The following is a 19,953-nucleotide window of genomic DNA, read 5'->3' as shown; positions in this document are numbered from 1 at the left end:
TATGCAGGAGATTCAAGTAACAGAGCGTTACAGTAATTCAGGCGGCTAAGAATAGTGCTCCTGATTACGGTTGCTCTAGTCTGTGCTGGAAGGAGAGGCAGCAGCTTTCGGAGGCCCCGCATTAGGGCGAAGCAGCTGCTTACCTGTCTGTTGACGTTGGTCTCCAGCTTTAGGTTGTCATTAAAGCTGACCCCCAAATTCCGCACCGTTTTTACTGGTGTCAGTGGCTCATCAGAATCTAAAGGCCAAAAGTCAACAGGCAGGTTTTTGGCGATTCTTCCCACTTTGCATTGCATTATCTCAGTTTTACCGCTGTTAAACTGTAGTGAGTTACTTTTTAGCCAAGTTGCCATTTCCAGCATGCAGGTGTGGAATGTCTCCAGTGAGTCTGCATGGGCACCATCAAGAGAAATCATCAGCTGCGTGTCATCCGCATAGTTTATCACGCTAATGCCGTGAGCCTTGATGATGCCCATCAGGGGTTGCATATAGACATTAAAAAGGATCAGGCTGATAGCAGACCCCTGTGGGACCCCATGTGGGACTAAAGCAAACTCAGACTGGTATGGAGGGAGTGTCACTGCCTGCCATCTATCTGTCAGGTACGAACGAAACCAGTCGAGCGCCGCTCCCTCTACTCCAGAGGTTTTCAGCCTTGTCAGTAGGATGTCATGACTCACCGTGTCGAACGCGGCGGACAGGTCCAGCAGGATTAGCGTTGCTGATTCTCCCTTGTCCGCCCTCATTCGTAGGTTGTCCCAGACCATCAGCAAAGCTGACTCGGTCCCATGGGCTGGTCTAAACCCAAATTGCTCCTCTTCAAGGATGTTGTTTGTTTCCAGGAAGAGGGACAGAGACCTACTGACCGGCCGTTCCATGATCTTAATTGGATACGGCAGGAGCGAGATGGGTCGGTAATTCTTGTGGCAGCTGGGGTCCAAATTTGGTTTCTTTAGCAGGGGTGTGATAACTGCCTGTTTCCATTCTCTCTGTACGATACCTGTGCCGAGGGATTAACCGCATAACTAACGGAGTACAGGAAATAATTCAGCCCCAAATTCCTTTACTACTTTGTGAGGTAGAGGATCCAATGGGGATCCAGATGTTATGTTTAGGGCTATTTGCGCAAACTTGTTCTGCGGGAGTATCGAATTTGTCCAAGATGGCCTTTGGCATTAGGTGTCCATCCATTCCTTCTCTCTTCTTCCCGTTCCCCATGCTGCTCTGGTGCTGCGCTAGGGAGGTGGGGGCATCCTCCATATTCTCTATTAGTTTGGTAATTTTTTCCTGAAAGAAGGAGGCCAAACCATCACATAATTCCTGCGAAGGTTTGATATTGCTATTGGCACACTCAGGGTGGGACAATTCTTTTACTATCTTAAAGATGTCGCGTGACTTATTGGAGCTTTTTAGGATAGTGGCTGCAAAGTGTTCTGCTTTGGCTGTGACAATCTCTTTCTTGTACTTAGTTATTGTCAGCCTCCAGAGTAGTCTATTCTGTTCTGTGTAATCTTTTCTCCATTGCCTTTCCGCCTTTTTACAAACGTTTTTCAGATCTTTCAGTGTTTCCGTATACCAGGGCACGGAAGGGTTGCCTCTTTTCCTGATTACTTTCAGCGGTGCAATATGGTCAAGTTTCCTGGTTACATGATCACAGAACGAGCGATAGTTCGCGGTAATATCGTTCTCTGGATTAAACAGGGTCCGCAGCTGAAAGAGGTCAGTCTCCTTTTCCCCTTTTCTTTTTAGTAGTCCTTTCCAGTCGCGGCTAATAAAGGTTCTGACCTGTGTGTTTGCCGGTCCTATGTTAACCAGAGTGTGGATACTAAATGTTATAAGATAGTGATCTGACCATCCCACTGGTTGGATTGTTCCCATGGCTATAAGATCTTCCTCTGCGAAGATTAAGTCTAGAATATTTCCTTCCCTGTGTGTGGGAGTGGTTACCCATTGTTTTAGCCCTAGGTTGGCACAGGATTGTATGATGTTGTGGAAGGCTGTGTCTAGTTTGCCGTTGGGCCATAGGTTAAAATCTCCCAATACTAGTAATCTGCTATGGGTGAGTGTCAAGTTGTTAATGACAGCGATCAGTTCCTGCTGTTGCGTAACATTAATGGACCCTGGTGGCCTGTAGCAGATTAGGCCAGTGAGGCAGTGACCTGAATAGGGTTTAATCGATATCCCAAGAAATTCAGCACAGGAGACCTTGTCTATGTCCAACATAGCGATGTTCAAATCTTCCCTGAAGATGATTCCCATTCCTCCCCCTCGTTCCTTAGGCCTGGGGTTGTGGAGAATCTTATACTCCACTGGGCATGCCGGACCCAGCTCTGACTCTAGTCCGGCCACCGTCCATGTTTCAGTTAGAAACAGGATATCCAGGTTGCTGGATTCGATCAGCAGCTGTATCTCGGTGGCATGTCTGGGGAGGGACCTAACATTTAGTAACCCGCTTCTCAACTCTCCCTTAGGTCTGTGTCCTTGTTCTGGATGCGGTGTCTTGCCTGGCAGGATGTGGCTGTTACCTGAGGCCTGGTCAGATCTTGATAATAGGTTGAGTGAGAGGGGGTTTATATGCGGCAGACAAGTTAGACAGTTTGGGCAGGGATTCTTATCCTTAGATGTTATATTGTGTGCTAGTCGTGGGCAGGTTGCCTTACCGGCCAAAGGATCAAGCATTATCAAAGTCTCCCTGCTGTATCTATAAGTCACCCTATCCAGAGTGGATCGGGCAGGGGGGGTGGCCCTGAGCCCGGCTCGAGCTCGATCATGATCACTGAACACTCTACACATGTTCAGGTTTTGATCCTTGGTTTTCCATCCCCCTGGGGATGGACACCGCTTGAGTGGAGGGCGTCACTGACCTTTGGCCCGGCCCCTGAGGGTGTTACACTTCCGCCAGAGGCGGGACCGGTGCCTTCTTAGGCTGCACTCCATTTTCCCGCGCAGCGGACGCTCCTGATGTGCTAGGCGCCGGAGCGGTGAATGTGTGCCTTTATTGCTTGATTATTTTAAAACCACGAAAATCGCGTAACTATCTTTTAAAAACTGCTTATAAACGGTAAAAGCTTACACTGTGTTGTGCTGTGTTGTACTCGGTCACCGCCCCGTTCCACCACGGCTTGTGCCGCTTGAGTGGAGGGCGTCCCTGACCTTTGGCCCGGCCCCTGAGGGCGTTACACTTCCGCCAGAGGTGGGACCGGTGCCTTCTTAGGCTGCACTCCATCTTCCCGCGCAGCGGACGTGCGCAGCGGACCGCCGGCGGGTCGCCGAAGGCCATCTGCGCCCGTCCGCGCTGGTCCGTCGCCAGTCGCCTGGACCCCTGGTCGACAGGCATTCAAATGGCCCCATACGCCTGGGAGGATCTGATTGCTCTTCGGTGTCAGGCAGCCTATGCTGCCCATCTGTGGCACCCTGGCTCCCTTTGCGCACAGTGCGACCGCTGCGGCTTTAAAGCTACAGAGGTCTCTTCGACCCCATCACCCACTGTCTCAGTGGCAAAAAAGACCATGAACCTAAACATATTGAGCCTGAATTGCAGGTCCTTAGTCAATCATCATGACGATGTTCACGAGCTCCTCACATATCGTTCCCCCTCCTATTTTTGACAGAAACGTGGCTCACCGATGACTCCTCGACGATTCTAGCATTGCCCTCCCCCCTGGCTACCTTAAATGCACTCAAAACAGATCTAAAGGAAGAGGGGGTGGATTAGCTGTGATTTTCAAATCTAACTATTCCTACACCCTCCTTCCTACAAACATAGCCAGCTGTGAAAGTGCGCTATTTAAGATAAGGATCTCCGATACCTTCACCCTCACAGGACTCCTGATATATCGTGCCCCTGGGACAGCGAGCACTTTCCGACCAGCTCGGCGTTGGCCCTACAGTCTGCAAACTTTAGCATACTAGGGGACCTCAATTTCTATCTTGAGTGTCGTGATTCCCCTACTATACTGAAGTTTCTGGGTGATCTGGAGGCCTGCCAACTTAACCAGTTGGTTGATGGGCCTTCCCATCAGGCGGGCCACCTGCTAGACCTGGTTTTTACCAACATACAGGGTATTACAACTTCCACACCTAGTCCTCTCAGCTGGACTGATCACTTCCCAGTTCACATCTCGATTAGGATCCCGGTCAGTCTCAGGGAAAAGCTCCCCCCCTCTGGAGGCATCCATGGAAAAAATTAGATGACGTCCTGTTTGAGGCTAGACTGATAACTTCTCGTCCAGTTTGGCCTGACAACATGGAGGAGGCCGACACAGCATACAGGGAATGGATTAATCAATCACTGGACCACTTCATTCCCAAGAAAAGATCGAGGCCTAAGCGTGAACAGTCCCATCCATGGTATTCTGAGGCACTCGCTAATAAAAAAAAGCAATGCAAGATACTTGAGCGGATCTGGAGGCGATCATATGATCCTCTGGCTAAAACCAACTTCAGAGTCGCCACTAAAGCTTATCACAGACTCATAAAAAAGACCAAAGCCAGCTATTATACTGACCTGATCAAATCCAGTACTAATCGCTCTAAAACGATTTTTTCTTTAGTGAAGGATATGACCAAGACCCCGGAGGGTACAAGTAGTATGATAGTATGCGACCCGCAGTGCGAAGAACTAGCTTGTTTCTTTGTAGATAAAGTTAAAGGGATTTACAACTCTCTACACCCGGTTGGACTTACTACGACCCCTAGCACTCCCATAAGCACGCCTGACGTCCAATACTCACTTCAAACCCTCCCACTGATTGAGCAGGCAGACATGGAACTCCTGGCTTTAAAAGTAAAATCTGGAGCTCCGGAAGACCCCGTTAAACCTGAGATGTTTAGACTATTCCAGGACTCCATTCTGCGAGAGGGGCGGGAGTTAATCAATAGCTCACTCCAGTCAGCTTCTATCCCCAAATCTTGGAAGCACGCCAAAGTATTCCCCTTGCTAAAGAAACCCACTTTGGACCCCTCCAGGCCAGATAGCTTTAGGCCTATCTCCTTACTCCCGTACCTTGCTAAGGTAGCGGAAGCTTATGTCAATTCCATCCTGACCAATTATCTGGAGTCCAATGGGATTCTGGTTGAATCTCAAAACGGATTCCGAGCTAATCATAGCACAGAATCTGCTCTATTGACCACCATGGAACATCTAAGGGCGGCACAGGACCTAGGCAACACCTCGATACTGGTCCTGCTGGATTGGAGTGCGGCGTTCAACACGGTCTCCCACGAGATCCTACTTGGGAGACTCGGGGAGATCGGAGTCAGAGATAGAGCCCTGGATTGGTTCGCGTCATTTCTTTCTGACCGCTCCTTCCAGATACACACTCCGCTGTTCTCATCCAGCAGGTTACCTCTTGGATGCGGGGTCCCGCAGGGGTCCGCTCTCAGCCCCACACTGTTTAACGTGTATGTCCGCCCCCTGGCTACGTTAGCTCGAGAACGTAAGATCAAATTAATATCGTACGCGGATGACACGCAACTCATTTTCACCTTTTCTAATGACACTGTGGTGGACCCAGCCAAATTCCAAGCAGACATCCTGGCCATCTCAAGCTGGCTGTCTAAGAACTGTCTCCAATTGAATTCATCCAAAACCGAGATTCTTTTAATCGGCGACATACAGAAATGGGATGAGCATTGGTGGCCTCCCACACTGGGACCGTCTCCTATTCCTAAGAAGGAAGTTAAAAACTTGGGTGTGATTTTAGATAATTCACTTGCCCTAGAGTCATGCAAAAAGAGTGTCAGGCACTTGCTATGGCCGCCTACGTACTCTTAAGCCCATCCTTGGCTTCTTTGAGCCTATCACCCGTCAGATTGTAGTCCAGGCCCTGGTCTTATCCCATCTAGACTACTGTAACGCGCTTATGCTTGGCTCTAACTTGACAGTGATAAATAGGCTACAAAGAGCCCAGAACGCCGCTGCCCGCATCCTGTTCGCACTCCCTAAACACTGTCACACATCCCCGCTTCTCCGTCGTCTGCACTGGCTACCTGTGAAACAGTGCATTCAATTCAAAATCCTCTGCCTAACACACAAAATTCTATATCGCGTCGGCCCCCGAACCCTGCAAGGACTCTGCACCTTTTATGCTCCTACGCGGCGGACCTTTTCCTTGCCCGTACCACCAAGATTCGGAGGTGCAGAGTCGGAGGACGTTCATTTATGTATCTGGTCCCGAAACTCTGGAACTCGATCCCCTTAAGAGCACGGGCCACTACTAATCACATGCTCTTCCGAAAACAAATCAAAACTTGGTTATTCTCCTCCATTTAAGACATTCGCACTGACTCTGATGTTTTGCCATCTGGCACGTCTGCATGCGCTGGGACGCCCCGGTGCTGGGGTAGCCATGCGCTATACAAACCTGCGTAACATAACATAACATAACATGATGATTTAATTCACTCTGACTGGGGACCTTTCCCGCTCATACCTCTACTGCGGTAGGTTATTTTGGTGTTTCTTCTATTCGATTCCTTGATTCCATTGATTCCAAGATTTGGGCTCCTGCCAGCCCAGTCAGGGGCCCTAGATTGTTGAAATGGTGGCTCTGGTTTCTTATCTGAAGGTCACTTCAAGCAGATTTCTTGATGTCTTCTCTCTCACCCAATTAGTCCTGCTGGTTGGCACTATAGTGCTGTTTGGCTACTCCCGCTGTGTCCTGCTTTGGCCTGTTTTGACTCTGTGTCTCTTAACCACGTAGTCTAGTTGTGGCTATTCCACTTCTGTGCTACTCTGGTTCATCTCCCTGACTTCTGTTACACTAGAGTCCCTTTTGCTTTTTGGTTCTTGTGTGATGGGTGTTTTGAGGGGTTTGCCACCTCCTGTATGGTGTGACTCTCCTTATATTGTTGGGGTTTCAGGTTCTCAAGGACATATCTTGAGGAGCCTGCCATCTCTTCTGAAAGCTAGCTCTTTTTGAATCATCTCATCAACTTTCTAATGGGGTCTGTGGAAATGTTGCTTGCTGTTTCATTCATGCATTGAAATGGATGAGTTGAACTCATCCTGATCTGGAGTTTGTCTCTTGGTCCGTATCCTCCTCTTGGACCTCATCACTGCTATTGTTTGATTTGATGATGTTCAGGCCTATTCCTTCATCAAGGTCATGGTGTGTCTTTGCATGACCTTTTCAGGCCTCTTCTTGGGGGTTTTCTCATATGTTTTGCAGACAAATGTTCTAGAGTTTCAGACACCTGAACTTGGATTGCCAGCAAGAGGACTGAGACAAAAATGACAGATAAGAGTTAAATGTGTTGTTTACTTACCAGTTATCTTACATACTCTAAGTCTTCCTCTTCCATGTTGCAAGCTTCATCACCACACTTCCTCCCTGAGCACTCCTCTGTTGTACTTCACCAGGACTCCCAGTGTTCTATGTGGATCTATGTTGGCTTGATATTGGTTGCGCTAGGTGTGACTTTGGATGAGGTGCTATTTGATAGACGAAAGGGAGTAGGTTGATTGAAAGGGGAGAAAGGGTATTAAACAAAAACAGCCTTCTTTCAGTTATAGAATACAGCAATATCTATTTCAGTGTGAGGACACACCTTATGTACATAAGAACTGTGATGAGTAAGATGGTAATGCAAAGTAATGCAAATTGCCGTAAAGTTATTGAGGTAAATACCATTGGACCAGGAAAGAATGGGTGGATTGCAGCATGCTTTCATGAAGATGTATGCACATGTACGTCAGGATTAATATGCAAATGGCTACATTCAACAGTTGGAAAAAAAATCCAAACCAAAAAAGTGGATTTTGTTAATTCTTTTTAATATTTTGTATTCTGTCTCTGTTGAATTTTGCATCATGCATTGAATCCTTTTCCCCTTGGTTGAACTGAGTTTGCTTTGAGATCTCAGTTCTGTTCTATAAGGCTTTGTCATCTTTTCAGCCAGACCTGATGGCGGGTGTCCTTCATACCTGTTCCCTCACCTAGTGGACTTTAGGATTTTACATTACTCAGTTCTGTAGTGCATCTTTCTTTTTCTCATTCATCTTTCTATACATACCTCTCAACTAACCTGAATTTGGTGGGTGACAGACACCCTAGGGCTAAGGTGGGGAGCATTAGAATACTTCTCTTCTTCAATTACTTTGATGGCCTTGCTTCTTTGTGCTGTAGATTCATTCTGCTTTCTTAAAGTACATATATGATCAAGCTCCTAGCCTCCTCTCTTCCTTATGGTCATACTTGGAACCTCTACTCTGGTACTCGGCTTCATCTTGATTTCCTCCACCCTCACTGTGGCCAATCCCGCTTTAGCTCCTTTTGTCTGTTCGCTCCTAACTCTGGAATGCCTTCTCTTTCATCTCCAATCTCCCCCTTTTGTCCTGACTACTCACCGCCCTCAGTGCATTTAACTTCGATTCCCCTCTTCTTCCTAGACCGGACCATACTTTTCAACTCACTTCTCAAGGAGGGTCCTACACCTGTTAACCCACCAACCTCTGTTATTCGCCACCTTGCGGTTGGGTTTATACAGGCTCTTGGCTGCAGTGTCAGATAATGAACAGCAACAAATGCAACTATTTTTCAGCTTATTGTGCTCAATTTACCAACCTTCTAGAAGGCTGAGCAGGCTTTGGCGGGATTCAAACTTTTTGACTAGGAGTGGGCAAAATATTCCATTCAGTCTGTGGAATTTTGGCGACTTGTTACGGCCAAATTCCGCCTATCGCCACATGGAGTAATTTTGTCTAGTATGTGGCTCAAGGATGGTAAGTTGGTTATCTCGAGCGAGATTTGACCTTCCCTAGTGCGTTTTACAGTTGCTCGGAGAACATCTGGTGCAATTTTTCTAACGTGGGCGGTCACAACCATTTGCTGTCAGAAACGGAGAGGATGTAGCCTTATAGCTAGAGCGCTCAACCTCGAAGCTGGGGAACCGGGTTCAAGTCTCGGCAACGACGCTCAACATCCTGTGATTACGGACAAATCACTTAATCTCGCCTCGCCTACCAAATAATGAATGTGTCCATCTGTAATGAAATTGATGCTCATGTAAAGCGTTCTGATACCTGATATCTTCGGGTCTAGTTAGCGCTATATAAAACTTCTTTAAAAAAATGAAAAGCTGGTACCAGTGTAGAAAATCTACTCAAGCGGCAACAAAATCAACTTGATTAGCTGCGACCTCTGGCGCACTGCGTAGTTCCGTTCCCGATGATTTTTCAGTGCGAAACGCACTCCAGGTGGACAGGCAGCGAGAGGTGCTTATTTCCACTCGCTGGTGGAACTTCTCGGAATCTCTCAGAGTTTTTATGTAACTCTGAGGAATTCCGTGGAGTCAAATTCCTCAAGTTAAACTAACTCCTACTTGTGATCTGCTGATAAACCCTATATTTAATTCTTTTGAGCTGATCCTCTAGCCCTCTGATTATAGTTTCACAGTTGGGAGACAAGTGAAGCATGACAGAGCCCATATATAAAATAAACACTACTGTGTAAAATGTAACACACTTGAATCAAGGTTTATCCAGTGTCTTCTAAACATACGGAATCAAATATAGGGCTGACAGGTTAAATAATGTCATAAGTTGTTAAAAATGTCATACTTGGTTTAAAAAAAAGTTTGATTTATAGTTTGAAGATAAAATTGCTTTCCCAGTCCTCCTCTTAATAGCTTACAATCCACAACTCTTGAGAAGTTAAGCGCTCAATTCTGTATATTTGAGAGCTGGTTCTCCCAGCTTTAGGCAGAATTGTCATGTGTGTCCTCCTCCAAATGTCCAAGAGATATCCTTTCCCTATTGATTTGTTATGAAGATCGTGAAGGACACAATTCCAAATGCTGTAGCAATACAGAATCTGAAGCAAATTTCTGCTTGCACCTGACTTGGCATCCCACCCAGGGTGCAAATTGTGCCTGCCTCCCATAAGGTTTCAACTGAGCAAATTGGACACATGGGCTATTTGCCAACCTAAAATGGTCTATACCAATAATGTGTTATTCCCAATTCTAGCATGTGTAAAGCAGAAAAGGTCGCATATTGCATAGCTGGTAGAATACAAACTCGACCTAGTTAGTAATTACTGGGTGCATAGTTTTCGGCAAAAGACTGCACAATTAGCTTCCCTCCAGAAATCCGGGCTTAAAGGTAGGTTTGGAGTTGTAGAAAACTCCAGGTATAGTTCCACACAAATACTGCCTCTCCCAGAGGCATTACCAAGTAAGGAAACATTAATTGCTAAGCACTCCTCTTGTTCAGTAATCTCATCACCCAACACAAAGGATACTTCCTGGATCAAAGTCATCAATTGGCATTCACAGGCATCACATTCATTCTAGTTTTCGCCCTTTTCACTATCACACGAGGAAAGATTTTAATAATATGCTTGTAACACATTGTTAATGTCAGTCTGCTTCACCAACCTGTCCCTCATGTAATTAACTAATACATGAATGTTAGATGGTACCCTGTACCTACTAACATTTCAGACCATTGTGCGACCGGGTTTATCCACACACAGATATTGGATAGCATTACATTGATTACATTGATATTTCCTTACGGCATCAATGGTGTGTATGTATATATCACCTTTCAAAGATTCCATGTTGTGCCAACCTCAAGTGCCTAATTTATTTAGCTAATCTCTTTGGGGCCTTGTCAGTGATTGCAATATACCTCTTTGGAAATCATCCCTATCCCTGCAATACAATTCAAAGGATTCCCACACTTAGAAAGAAATGCGCATAGATCAACAACTATCTTGTCTAGAGAAGGTCCACATTTCTCTCTGAAACCTATATTTCCTAACGCCTAAGGTTGTAAACACCAACATTTCATGAGTAGCATCATGGATTAATAACTCCAGTCTCATAGCAATAGAGAGGTGTCTGACAGAACCCAGGCTCTATAATCCAATTTCTGAAATATACCGACATCCGTGGTCGTGGTCAATATTACATCTTTTGAGGCTAACTTTAGCTTCTTGGAGAGTGTCTCCAATAGGTCTTTATTATCCACACAAATACCATACACATTCAAAGCATCCTTTTCTATTCGATCTCTAAGATTTAACCTTCACACGCAGAGTTGCAGTTTTCAATTTATTAGTGGTTTCTGATGGATAACCTAATAGTTATGATGTTACTCACCTACGAAAGCATAATCAATGGTGCTGTGATCCTCTCCCATGCTGAGATCCCTCCGAAGAAAAGATTGTGTTTAAAGTAATGATGAAAGTATGCAAAATCATATACTAAAAAGACTCCAGAAGTTACCAAATTTTCTGGTATATTTCTCTTTGGTCACAACACTCCTCTAATCACTGTCTTCAGGTGGCTCCTAGAGCAAATTCAATAACATATGAAGAGATGCCATTTTGCAGAGCTGCATCAAAGCTCTTGAATAACACGCTGGTCAACTATCACTCCGAATCGCATTTAAATAATGTTGGAAAATTGTTGAAAACCTGTTTTTAACTGGAAGTTATAGTTCTGTTATCATCTCAGTGTATGTTTCCATAGTATCAAGAAGAAGTGTGAACATGCGTTTCAAAATAAATAACACCAAACATAATTCACTCTAGGACATATAGCAAGAAAGCTTAATGTATGAACACCTCCTTTTAAGGAATATTTAGTAATTTTGTCTTTCAAGCTACCTAGTTAAAATGAGTACTCTTGTTGTTGTTGTTATAGTGACAGCTGATGATTGGTCCTTATGGAAAAACCTATTTTGCATAGTCATATATTTTTCTTTCTGCAAATAACTGATGTGTATTTTCTTTCCGTTTAAGCTAAAAGAGACTTTGGGGAGAAAAGTTCAGAGAACACAGTGGAGGTAAGTGTTACTCAGCAGCCAAGGTAAGTAGGCAATGTAGTGACATTCCATCCCATGCTCCATCGTCTCTTGAGCTGTTGGCTAATTCAGACTGTGCATATGTCCTGGGTCAAAATGATCTGCCACATTAGTGCCCCCTCTGTTTTTTAGGATTGCAGCCTAATTATTCCTAGCAGCTTAATTCTTCCTAGCTCAATACATTTTTTAGAAATATATATCAATTTTCTAACTATTTTTTTTGAGTGTACATTTCATTAAAAAAAGAGTGTGGTTTGCTTGGCCTTTTAACATTTGAAAAAATGGAATTCAGTTTTGATAAAGGACATATACGTAATATTCAGAGAATTTTAATTGCAGCTTTGCTCTTTCTAATTTCTTTTTACTCCTCAAAAGTATCCATTCAGGTACCTATAAGTAAAAATAGAGTTCCTTGTTACAAATTAAGATAATATGATGCATTCAAATGAATGGGTCAAATTTTATAAAAAATATACATCAGTGATAGAACTTGCCTTTGCTTTCTTCTTGAGTTATTAGATGTAGCCTCTTCGCTAAGGAACGGATTGCGGACATAACCCAGAATATTCATGGACTGGATGCGAAATTGGGACTGTATTATTACAGGAAGAATAGGCTTTAGCAAGGTGATTTTAAAAGAACAGTGAGTTAGGTCTGTTGTGAAATTTTGTTTTTGGTTAAAGGCACTATGACAATTAGTAAAAAAACAAGCACTTAATGGTTGGATGTTTAGCTCAGAGAGCCAGGAGCGAGATTTACAGCTAACCACTGACTTTAGAAATTAGTTGCATTTCTATTATTTGGTTGAACATGTACCTTATGTGGATATCCTGAAACTCTGACATGTCTCCAGTGCTCCTGGTCATCAATTAGTTACCTCTTGCTTATACGGTAACTGATATTGTGTAAGGACCAGGCCTTGTGTTGTACATTAATGCTTTTCTTAGTCACAGTAATTGGTGTATGAAATGGTCAATGACATCCTTTGTCAGATGAAAGGTCTTGGGATTTCAGACTGTTTTCTTACCCCATTGTTTTTTCCGTTCCAAGTAGACACGTTGTTTGGTTGTGAGACTATAAAGCGTCTCAGTGACCTCTAAGCAGTTTTATATATCATCTATTCGGTGTGTTTCATTTACTATTATATGGTTTTCAACAAATAAAGCACAGATAACCGCATTTGCAGAAAACAAAGTTGCCTTTAAGGCCTATTCTTAGTGAACATTAATCATCCTTTTCTCAGTTATATTATTTGAAAGAACCTCCACCAGAAAGAGGATGTTTCAACAAAATTACTGATTATCAGGGTATTGAAAAATACATCTATTTATACACACACATATTAAAGTAGATATTGACAGAAATCATGAACAGTTCTACAATTGCACCATTGTAGACAATTAAAAATTGGCAAAGCACCACATGGAAAGAATAAAACATTGGAGTAATGTGAACAATGGATAAGTAAAGAGCAAATGTATTGAGTAAATATAAAAACATAGGACTAAGCACAAAGAGATTACTGAAATTGAAAACAGACATTTTAGGCCCATTACACATGAACATATATTTGATATTGGAGACATGCTAAGATAAAACAAAGTATGGAGAGAATAATTCAATAGGGAAAGAAATATAAACAATGAAGACGACAAGAGTAAATATTGATTGAAGCTAACATAGATACTGTGCAAAGTATAGTGAATACCCGTAATTGGTTGTTAGTGGTAAGAAATACTAGTTTATTAGAGAAATGCATATAATTGACTCGAGTCATGAAGATATTTAACCATGCATAGGGTAAAAACAGTATTGGAGAAACCTGAATACTAAAATTAATATGGTTTAATAATTCATTGTAGGTATAAAAACAATGAAGGAACTATGTAGAGTGTTATATTGCAGAAATGTGAACACTAAACATATTACAGAATGAATAATTTATTAAGTAATGTAAACATTAGTAAAAAAGAATATGCAAAATAATTGTACATTTAAAAAATATAATCACTGATTGAGCAGTGTTGGAAGAGAATATTAATTAGTGAAGATACAAATTTCATCTAAGAATGGAGCCAGTAATCACTTGTAGAAATGCAAACTCTTAGCACATTGTTATGAGAACAATAATGGAAACAAACCAAGACAAAAGTAGATAAGAAATATTGAAAAACGTGAATAAGTTAATCAAAGCACAGTGGGGCACCTAGTTGTCATAGAGCAAACAGTACTTAAGCAACCTTTTTAAAGAATCATTAATTGGAGAGATGAAAGCATGGAACAATTTTGAAAAGAATATTTTATTAGAGATATGTACATATTGACAAAAGTATGGAGATAGTAGGGGGTAGAACAACTGACTAGAGAAATGCACATCTTTAAATTTAATTCTAGAATGATATCCAGTGCACCATTTAAAGGACAAATACAAAATGTATAAATGTAAACACTGAACATATTATGACAATAATTCTTTGTAGCACATTATGGTAACAATCAAGGTTTGGAGCAGACAAACGTATTATAAACATTTTAAAAGTGAACATTTAGAAACATGTTAGTACTAAGCAAAGCATAGAAAGGATATGGTATTGTTGGATTTAATATTTAGCAAAGCATGGAGGGATATTTTACACAGTTACTTCTGTAGAATTTCTTTGCAAAGCCACCATGAAAGCAGATGTTTTCAGCAGTGAAAGCTAAGCCAATTCCATCCACTTTTAAAACATCATAATTGGCTTTAATCTGCATGTGTTTTTTTCCTTTTGAAATGTGACCCATGATATTTTAATATGTCACCTACTGCAGCAATGAGGTCTTAAATAGATTCAAGTAGTGATGCCTGATGGAGCAGTTCCATCTCTTAAACATCGGTCCCTTACACTACCATTTTGGCTAAATAATAAATAACCTTTTTATACCTGTCTTTCACCCTCACACCTCTTAAGCTCTTAAAACACAAATATATACCTACCAATCCCTACCAATTTTTATCCGGAAAGAACACAACCTTCTGGCCTTCCGTAGGCATCTAAAAACATGGCTCTTCCCATAGTCTCCATCTCTTCCTTGGCAAGATAGGTCCTCTGTTAGCGCTGGGATGCCCTAGGGTAGCTACGCGCTCTACAAATCCCTATCCAAATCCAAATATATGAAAGCATTAATGTGCACACGCATACATGCATTTACACACCAATAAACGCACATAGACGCAAGTTTCCACCATTTGCATTTTCACAGCTTTGCTCTACTAATTAAAGTCAGAATTTAAAAAAAGCTGCTACATCATTTTTCATCTGTCTCACATTTGTCTCACATTAAATATCAATCTCATTAAATACAGTGGTATCCAGCAATATGATACTTAGAATATAGAGATGAATAAAAAAGCTTAGTGTGTTTAATGCTGTCCTACACCATGCAATTCTGTTACAAAAATTAGACATCCTATAACAGCATTTTATTCAGTTTCATATCCTATATGTTATGATGTAGTATGAAATATCTTTTTCTACATTGGACCATTCTTTCCACAATGTGACATATCATATCTGACATTATCTTGTGCTACACATTACATGTATGGCCTGATTAAGTTTGAGTGGTAACGTTTTCATTTGCCATTGCTGCAGCGCTCTTGCTTTTGCTAAAATGGCACAGACAAATCTGCCACGTTTAGTACAGTCCACCACAGTGGTGGAGGTTTTTTGTTCAAAGTAGCCATATTTGACACTGGAGGAGCCATATTGGTAGAGAATCACAATGGTGGAATATCAACTGATGTCAAAAACTAATAACCAACTTTCTGTTTGTAGATGTGGGTAATAGAAAGGTTCATCGTCAGTGTTCACATATTGCATCTCCCTAACATGTTGTGATATGTTGTTTGCCAACATATAAACAGCATTATACTAATAATTTAGTGTACATCTACCACCTTTGCATGGTGGGAACAACACCAAACATGGCCATAGACCAGCCGCTCTAGATTGTTTCAGTCAAACCATTACCTTTGCACATTACAGTGGAGTCAGGTGAGCTTTCTGAAGCAGGAAGGCCGCAATGTGGGCCACTCTGGCGAGGGCAAATATTTCTCAGAAGGAGTGAATGTACTTTAGCTTTTTGGTGGTTTTCTATCACTACCCTCAATTTAATCAGGCCCTAAGCTTTAAAAGGGGTTTCATAACCTTTAGTATGAAATGGAATATGTGGCCAAATGAAAAAAGATTGTATCATTGTCTGAAGTAATGCGAAGTATCACCATCATTAGTGCAGTAAGGCCCACTGTATCCTTACATACTTACCTAAATGGCGACATATTCAAAACAATGTGTCATATCATCAGACACAGACTCATTCTTTAGTAAAATATTTACATTTCTGCACCTTCACATAATTTGTGATAATATATCTCCTTTGCTATAATATAATATACGTATCTACATTAGGAGATACACTCATTGCATGAGAAGAGAATCCATATCATGTTTTCAATTTTTGCCTTTTATAACATATTGTTATTGTTGGCTTTTGTCATTTTCTATCCTGATTCTAATACTTTCATTACAACAGTCCATATCTTTCTGAAAGAATGCTATGTGTCCTATTTAATGTCATATTCGTTCCTACTGTGTGCTGCAATGCTGTATAAAATATCAAGAGAATCCAATCTAATCCTGCAAAATGTATTCATATAGTTGCCTATGCTACCCACTATAGTATGACACGAAACATGTAAAATTGCCCACAGGATTCCATATTCTTGCCATAGTGTCTGATACAGAATAGGATATACTTCCCTAACAAAAATCACATTCTTAGAATATGTAGTTTCTACCCCTTCCTTGTACTTCTGTGAGTTATTCAGTCAAACATAGCCAACTGAATTGGTAGTAATGGCACATCTCCTGATTTTCCTTTTGAAAGAAAATGCTGTGGGATACCCCCAAGATTGATTTTTTAACAAAATGACTTGCTCTTTGCTGTTTTATGACAAACAGCGTCCTACAACATGGCACGTGTATTTTCTCACCTGGCATACTATTTACTACAATGTAATATGTTAATAATTTAACAAAGTGTGACAAAACCCTTCACAGATAGTGCCATGCCATTTTCTACTCTAATAATAAATTAGCTAATTTAATTTTGTATGTATCTATTTATTTGTGTGCTTTTTTGGGTACTGGCTTATTGTTTTGTTTTATTGTTTCCCACTGCATTCCATATCGTCAACTATGACATGTAATATAAGTTCCGTCAATGTGACACATTCTTATACATCATTTCGTAGCACAACATGCCGTATTCACTTAAACAGCATAGTTTTATATTTTCCTCTTTATATCACATTATTTTCCTCAATATAACAGATAGTCATACATTAGAAAATTTAATTTTCTACTCTAACAACCAATCATGTCAAATGAAAATGATTCCCTACAATATATCTTAACCTTAGCTACATAAAACACAAATTTTACTACAAAAAGATATAGTGTGCATGCTTTGCTGAAGTTTGATGTAGTGTGTCCTTTAATTTGCCATAGTCTTTTCTAGAGGACAGTACTTTCTTTTCAATAAGTCACATACGTTGCTACAGTACGACATATTTCCATTTTAGTTTTTTGTCATTTCATTACAATCTCCTAAAATATTATGTAGATAGCTTACAATGACATGCTATTACCAAAATATGACAAATATTTCTAGAAATATGATATTCTATTTTTCTCATTCCTGTGTGACATCATCTTCTACTACATAACTAACTATTTTCCACATTCCTACGTTATGGCATGTCATTTCTTAAACTATGCCCTATTATATCACAGTTTGAGATTTAACTAATCATTGATTTTCCTAAAATGATACATCTTGTTTAGTGCATTAAAATGTACTCCCCCTACAACATGCAATGTCATTTTCTACAATGTTGCATACTTTTTTCTACACTATGACATGTAATTTTTTACAAGATGATCAATTGTTTTCATGAACATTTCATATGATTTCCTCTAAAATGGTATTCTATTTTCCAAAACATCACATGTAGTTTCCTACAATATGAGATAAATTCCCCATGTACTTTCCTAGAGCTTGGTGTATCCTTTCCCCCAAGAAATAATTTTGCTACATTATCATATGAAATAAAATATGACAACCTATTTAGTTTTGTATGGCATACCATTTTTCAAAATGGCAAGTAATGTACTTCTGTGCCCCACCACCCTTACTGCATTACAACACTGCATTTCATTCAGCATAGCTCGTACTTACTTGCGGCATTACAGTACACTACAGTATACTACATAATTTCCTAGAATAAAACACCATTCCATAAAATAATATAACATATACCACAGTGACACAGCAATACCTACAATATGGCACAGCATTTTCTATAGGGTGACATAGATTTTTCTATAGAACGTCTTATTGTTTTCTTGTAATGTTAAGTACAATTGCCCATTGAAATGTAATGTAATATTGGTACCACTATGTAAGCCAATAGATATATGTCTGATGTTAGCTTCTTAGACAGTTAAAGCAGAAATATCACTGAATGCCACTGTATTTTCAAAACACATTTACCTGAGTGGGGAAAACCACCATCCAAGGACGCTCCACCACAGTCCAGTACCTCTCATCGACCATCTGAAGGAAAGCGGGATGCTCCAGCAACCTTGATTTGGTTGCTGTCATGATCACAACAAGAATCCTGATGTAAGAGTGCCCCCGAGAAGTGCATGCAGTGAATGCAAAAATACATTAGTGCGACCTCACACTCTGCACATTCTCTCTGGAAGGAGAAATGGCACAGATACCTTCTAGCTGCCACAGAAAACACCTGGAGCTGGATGTTTCACCGCTATTAGTTCTTCCTGTTTGATTGGCGGCCGTGGGCAGACTTTACTGGATGGAGAATGAGCATCCCTGGTCGGTGGCATTCCCTAGCCAGGTATGTGACCTCATACATTTAAAGGTGTGAGTGGCTTTCCATACTTTAGCATTGATGGCAGCCAGTATGTAAGTCAGTAAGCATTATGTTTAACCCTGGCCTTTGCTATCACATTTTGCAGTTTGACACCCAGAGGGCAAAACTCCTTCAACTGATACGCCAAGATTTGCAACAGGCCTTGACAAGAGCACAGCATGGGGACACAGGAGTTGACCCCAGGCTTCCTGACAGCCTACGTCTGAGCCGCGCGGGTTATCGGGACAGTGGAGGGAGCTGCTGGGAAATCCTGAACCTGGACACAGTGAGGCAATTACAAATGCATGTGGTCCAACCTAATATTGGGTGGATAGGGCTGATTGCCAATTTGGGGTTTTGATTAAATGTTTTCTCTTGCAGTTTGACGGCTGCTCCCTCCAGCTGCTGAAGCAGGAAGTGAAGGGGGTGATGCATGCCGATTGCGGGGGACGCCAGTGGCGCCGTAAGAGATGCTCCCCCTGCCCCCATCAGCACTCCACTTTGATTCACCCAGATCCACAGCACCAGATGTGAAATACTGTTTGTTTGATCACTGGATGTGCTGTCCACAATGCCAATAAAATATATTTAGAAATAGATTAAGTAGTGGAACTTGTAATTTCTTTATTTGTGAAGTAGTGCCCTAGTGCTGCATGGAAGCTGTGTACATGAGATATGCATGTTTAACAAATATACCTCACTGAGAAATGTTGATAGTGCCGGCTTGTTGATCGAAGTACTGGGTCCTTAGGTCAGTGAAAAACTGAACTTGCTTTCATCCACTGCCACATATACAAGCCCACAATTCTCCAAGACCACATCTCGTGTTTCAGTAGTCATAACCATTATTGCTTTGTACTTAGCTAATGTAAACATGTAGAATCTAGGTATGCATGTTGAGCTGATCGGATATCCCCGAAACCCCCTGCACTGCTATTACAGTCTACTAAGGTTAAAGAACCATGGGCAAATCCGGCTACACTATGTGACCTTTTTAGTGAGTTACTTTTTACTTCTGTCTCCAGTTCACCACTAGAACTTAAGTTACTATTGTGTTGCAGCTAGTACAATCCTTTCCTCCCTTGAAGTATGGAGAGTCAGAAAATCCATGGCCTATTGGCTGGCTCCGGCATGCTTCATTTTTCTGACGGGAATCTTGCTA

General features: G+C 41.6%; 1 protein-coding gene across 1 annotated transcript in view; it reads left to right on the top strand.

Moving 5' to 3' along the window:
* Positions 1–19,390, top strand: part of IQSEC3 (IQ motif and Sec7 domain ArfGEF 3) — a 382,113-nt gene extending 362,723 nt beyond the window's left edge. The window contains exons 11-13 of the mRNA XM_078673720.1: positions 11,754–11,797; positions 18,898–19,077; positions 19,173–19,390. Coding sequence (XP_078529846.1) covers positions 11,754–11,797; positions 18,898–19,077; positions 19,173–19,325 — 377 coding nt within the window. The 3' untranslated portion in view covers positions 19,326–19,390. The remainder of the gene's footprint in view (positions 1–11,753; positions 11,798–18,897; positions 19,078–19,172) is intronic.
* Positions 19,391–19,953: the final 563 nt, after the last annotated feature.

This window comes from Lissotriton helveticus, chromosome 1_1 (genome assembly GCF_964261635.1).
Source record: "Lissotriton helveticus chromosome 1_1, aLisHel1.1, whole genome shotgun sequence".
Taxonomy (NCBI): Eukaryota; Metazoa; Chordata; class Amphibia; order Caudata; family Salamandridae; genus Lissotriton; species Lissotriton helveticus.
Note: the sequence above shows the minus strand (reverse complement) of the source record. Positions and strands in the feature narration are given on the sequence as shown.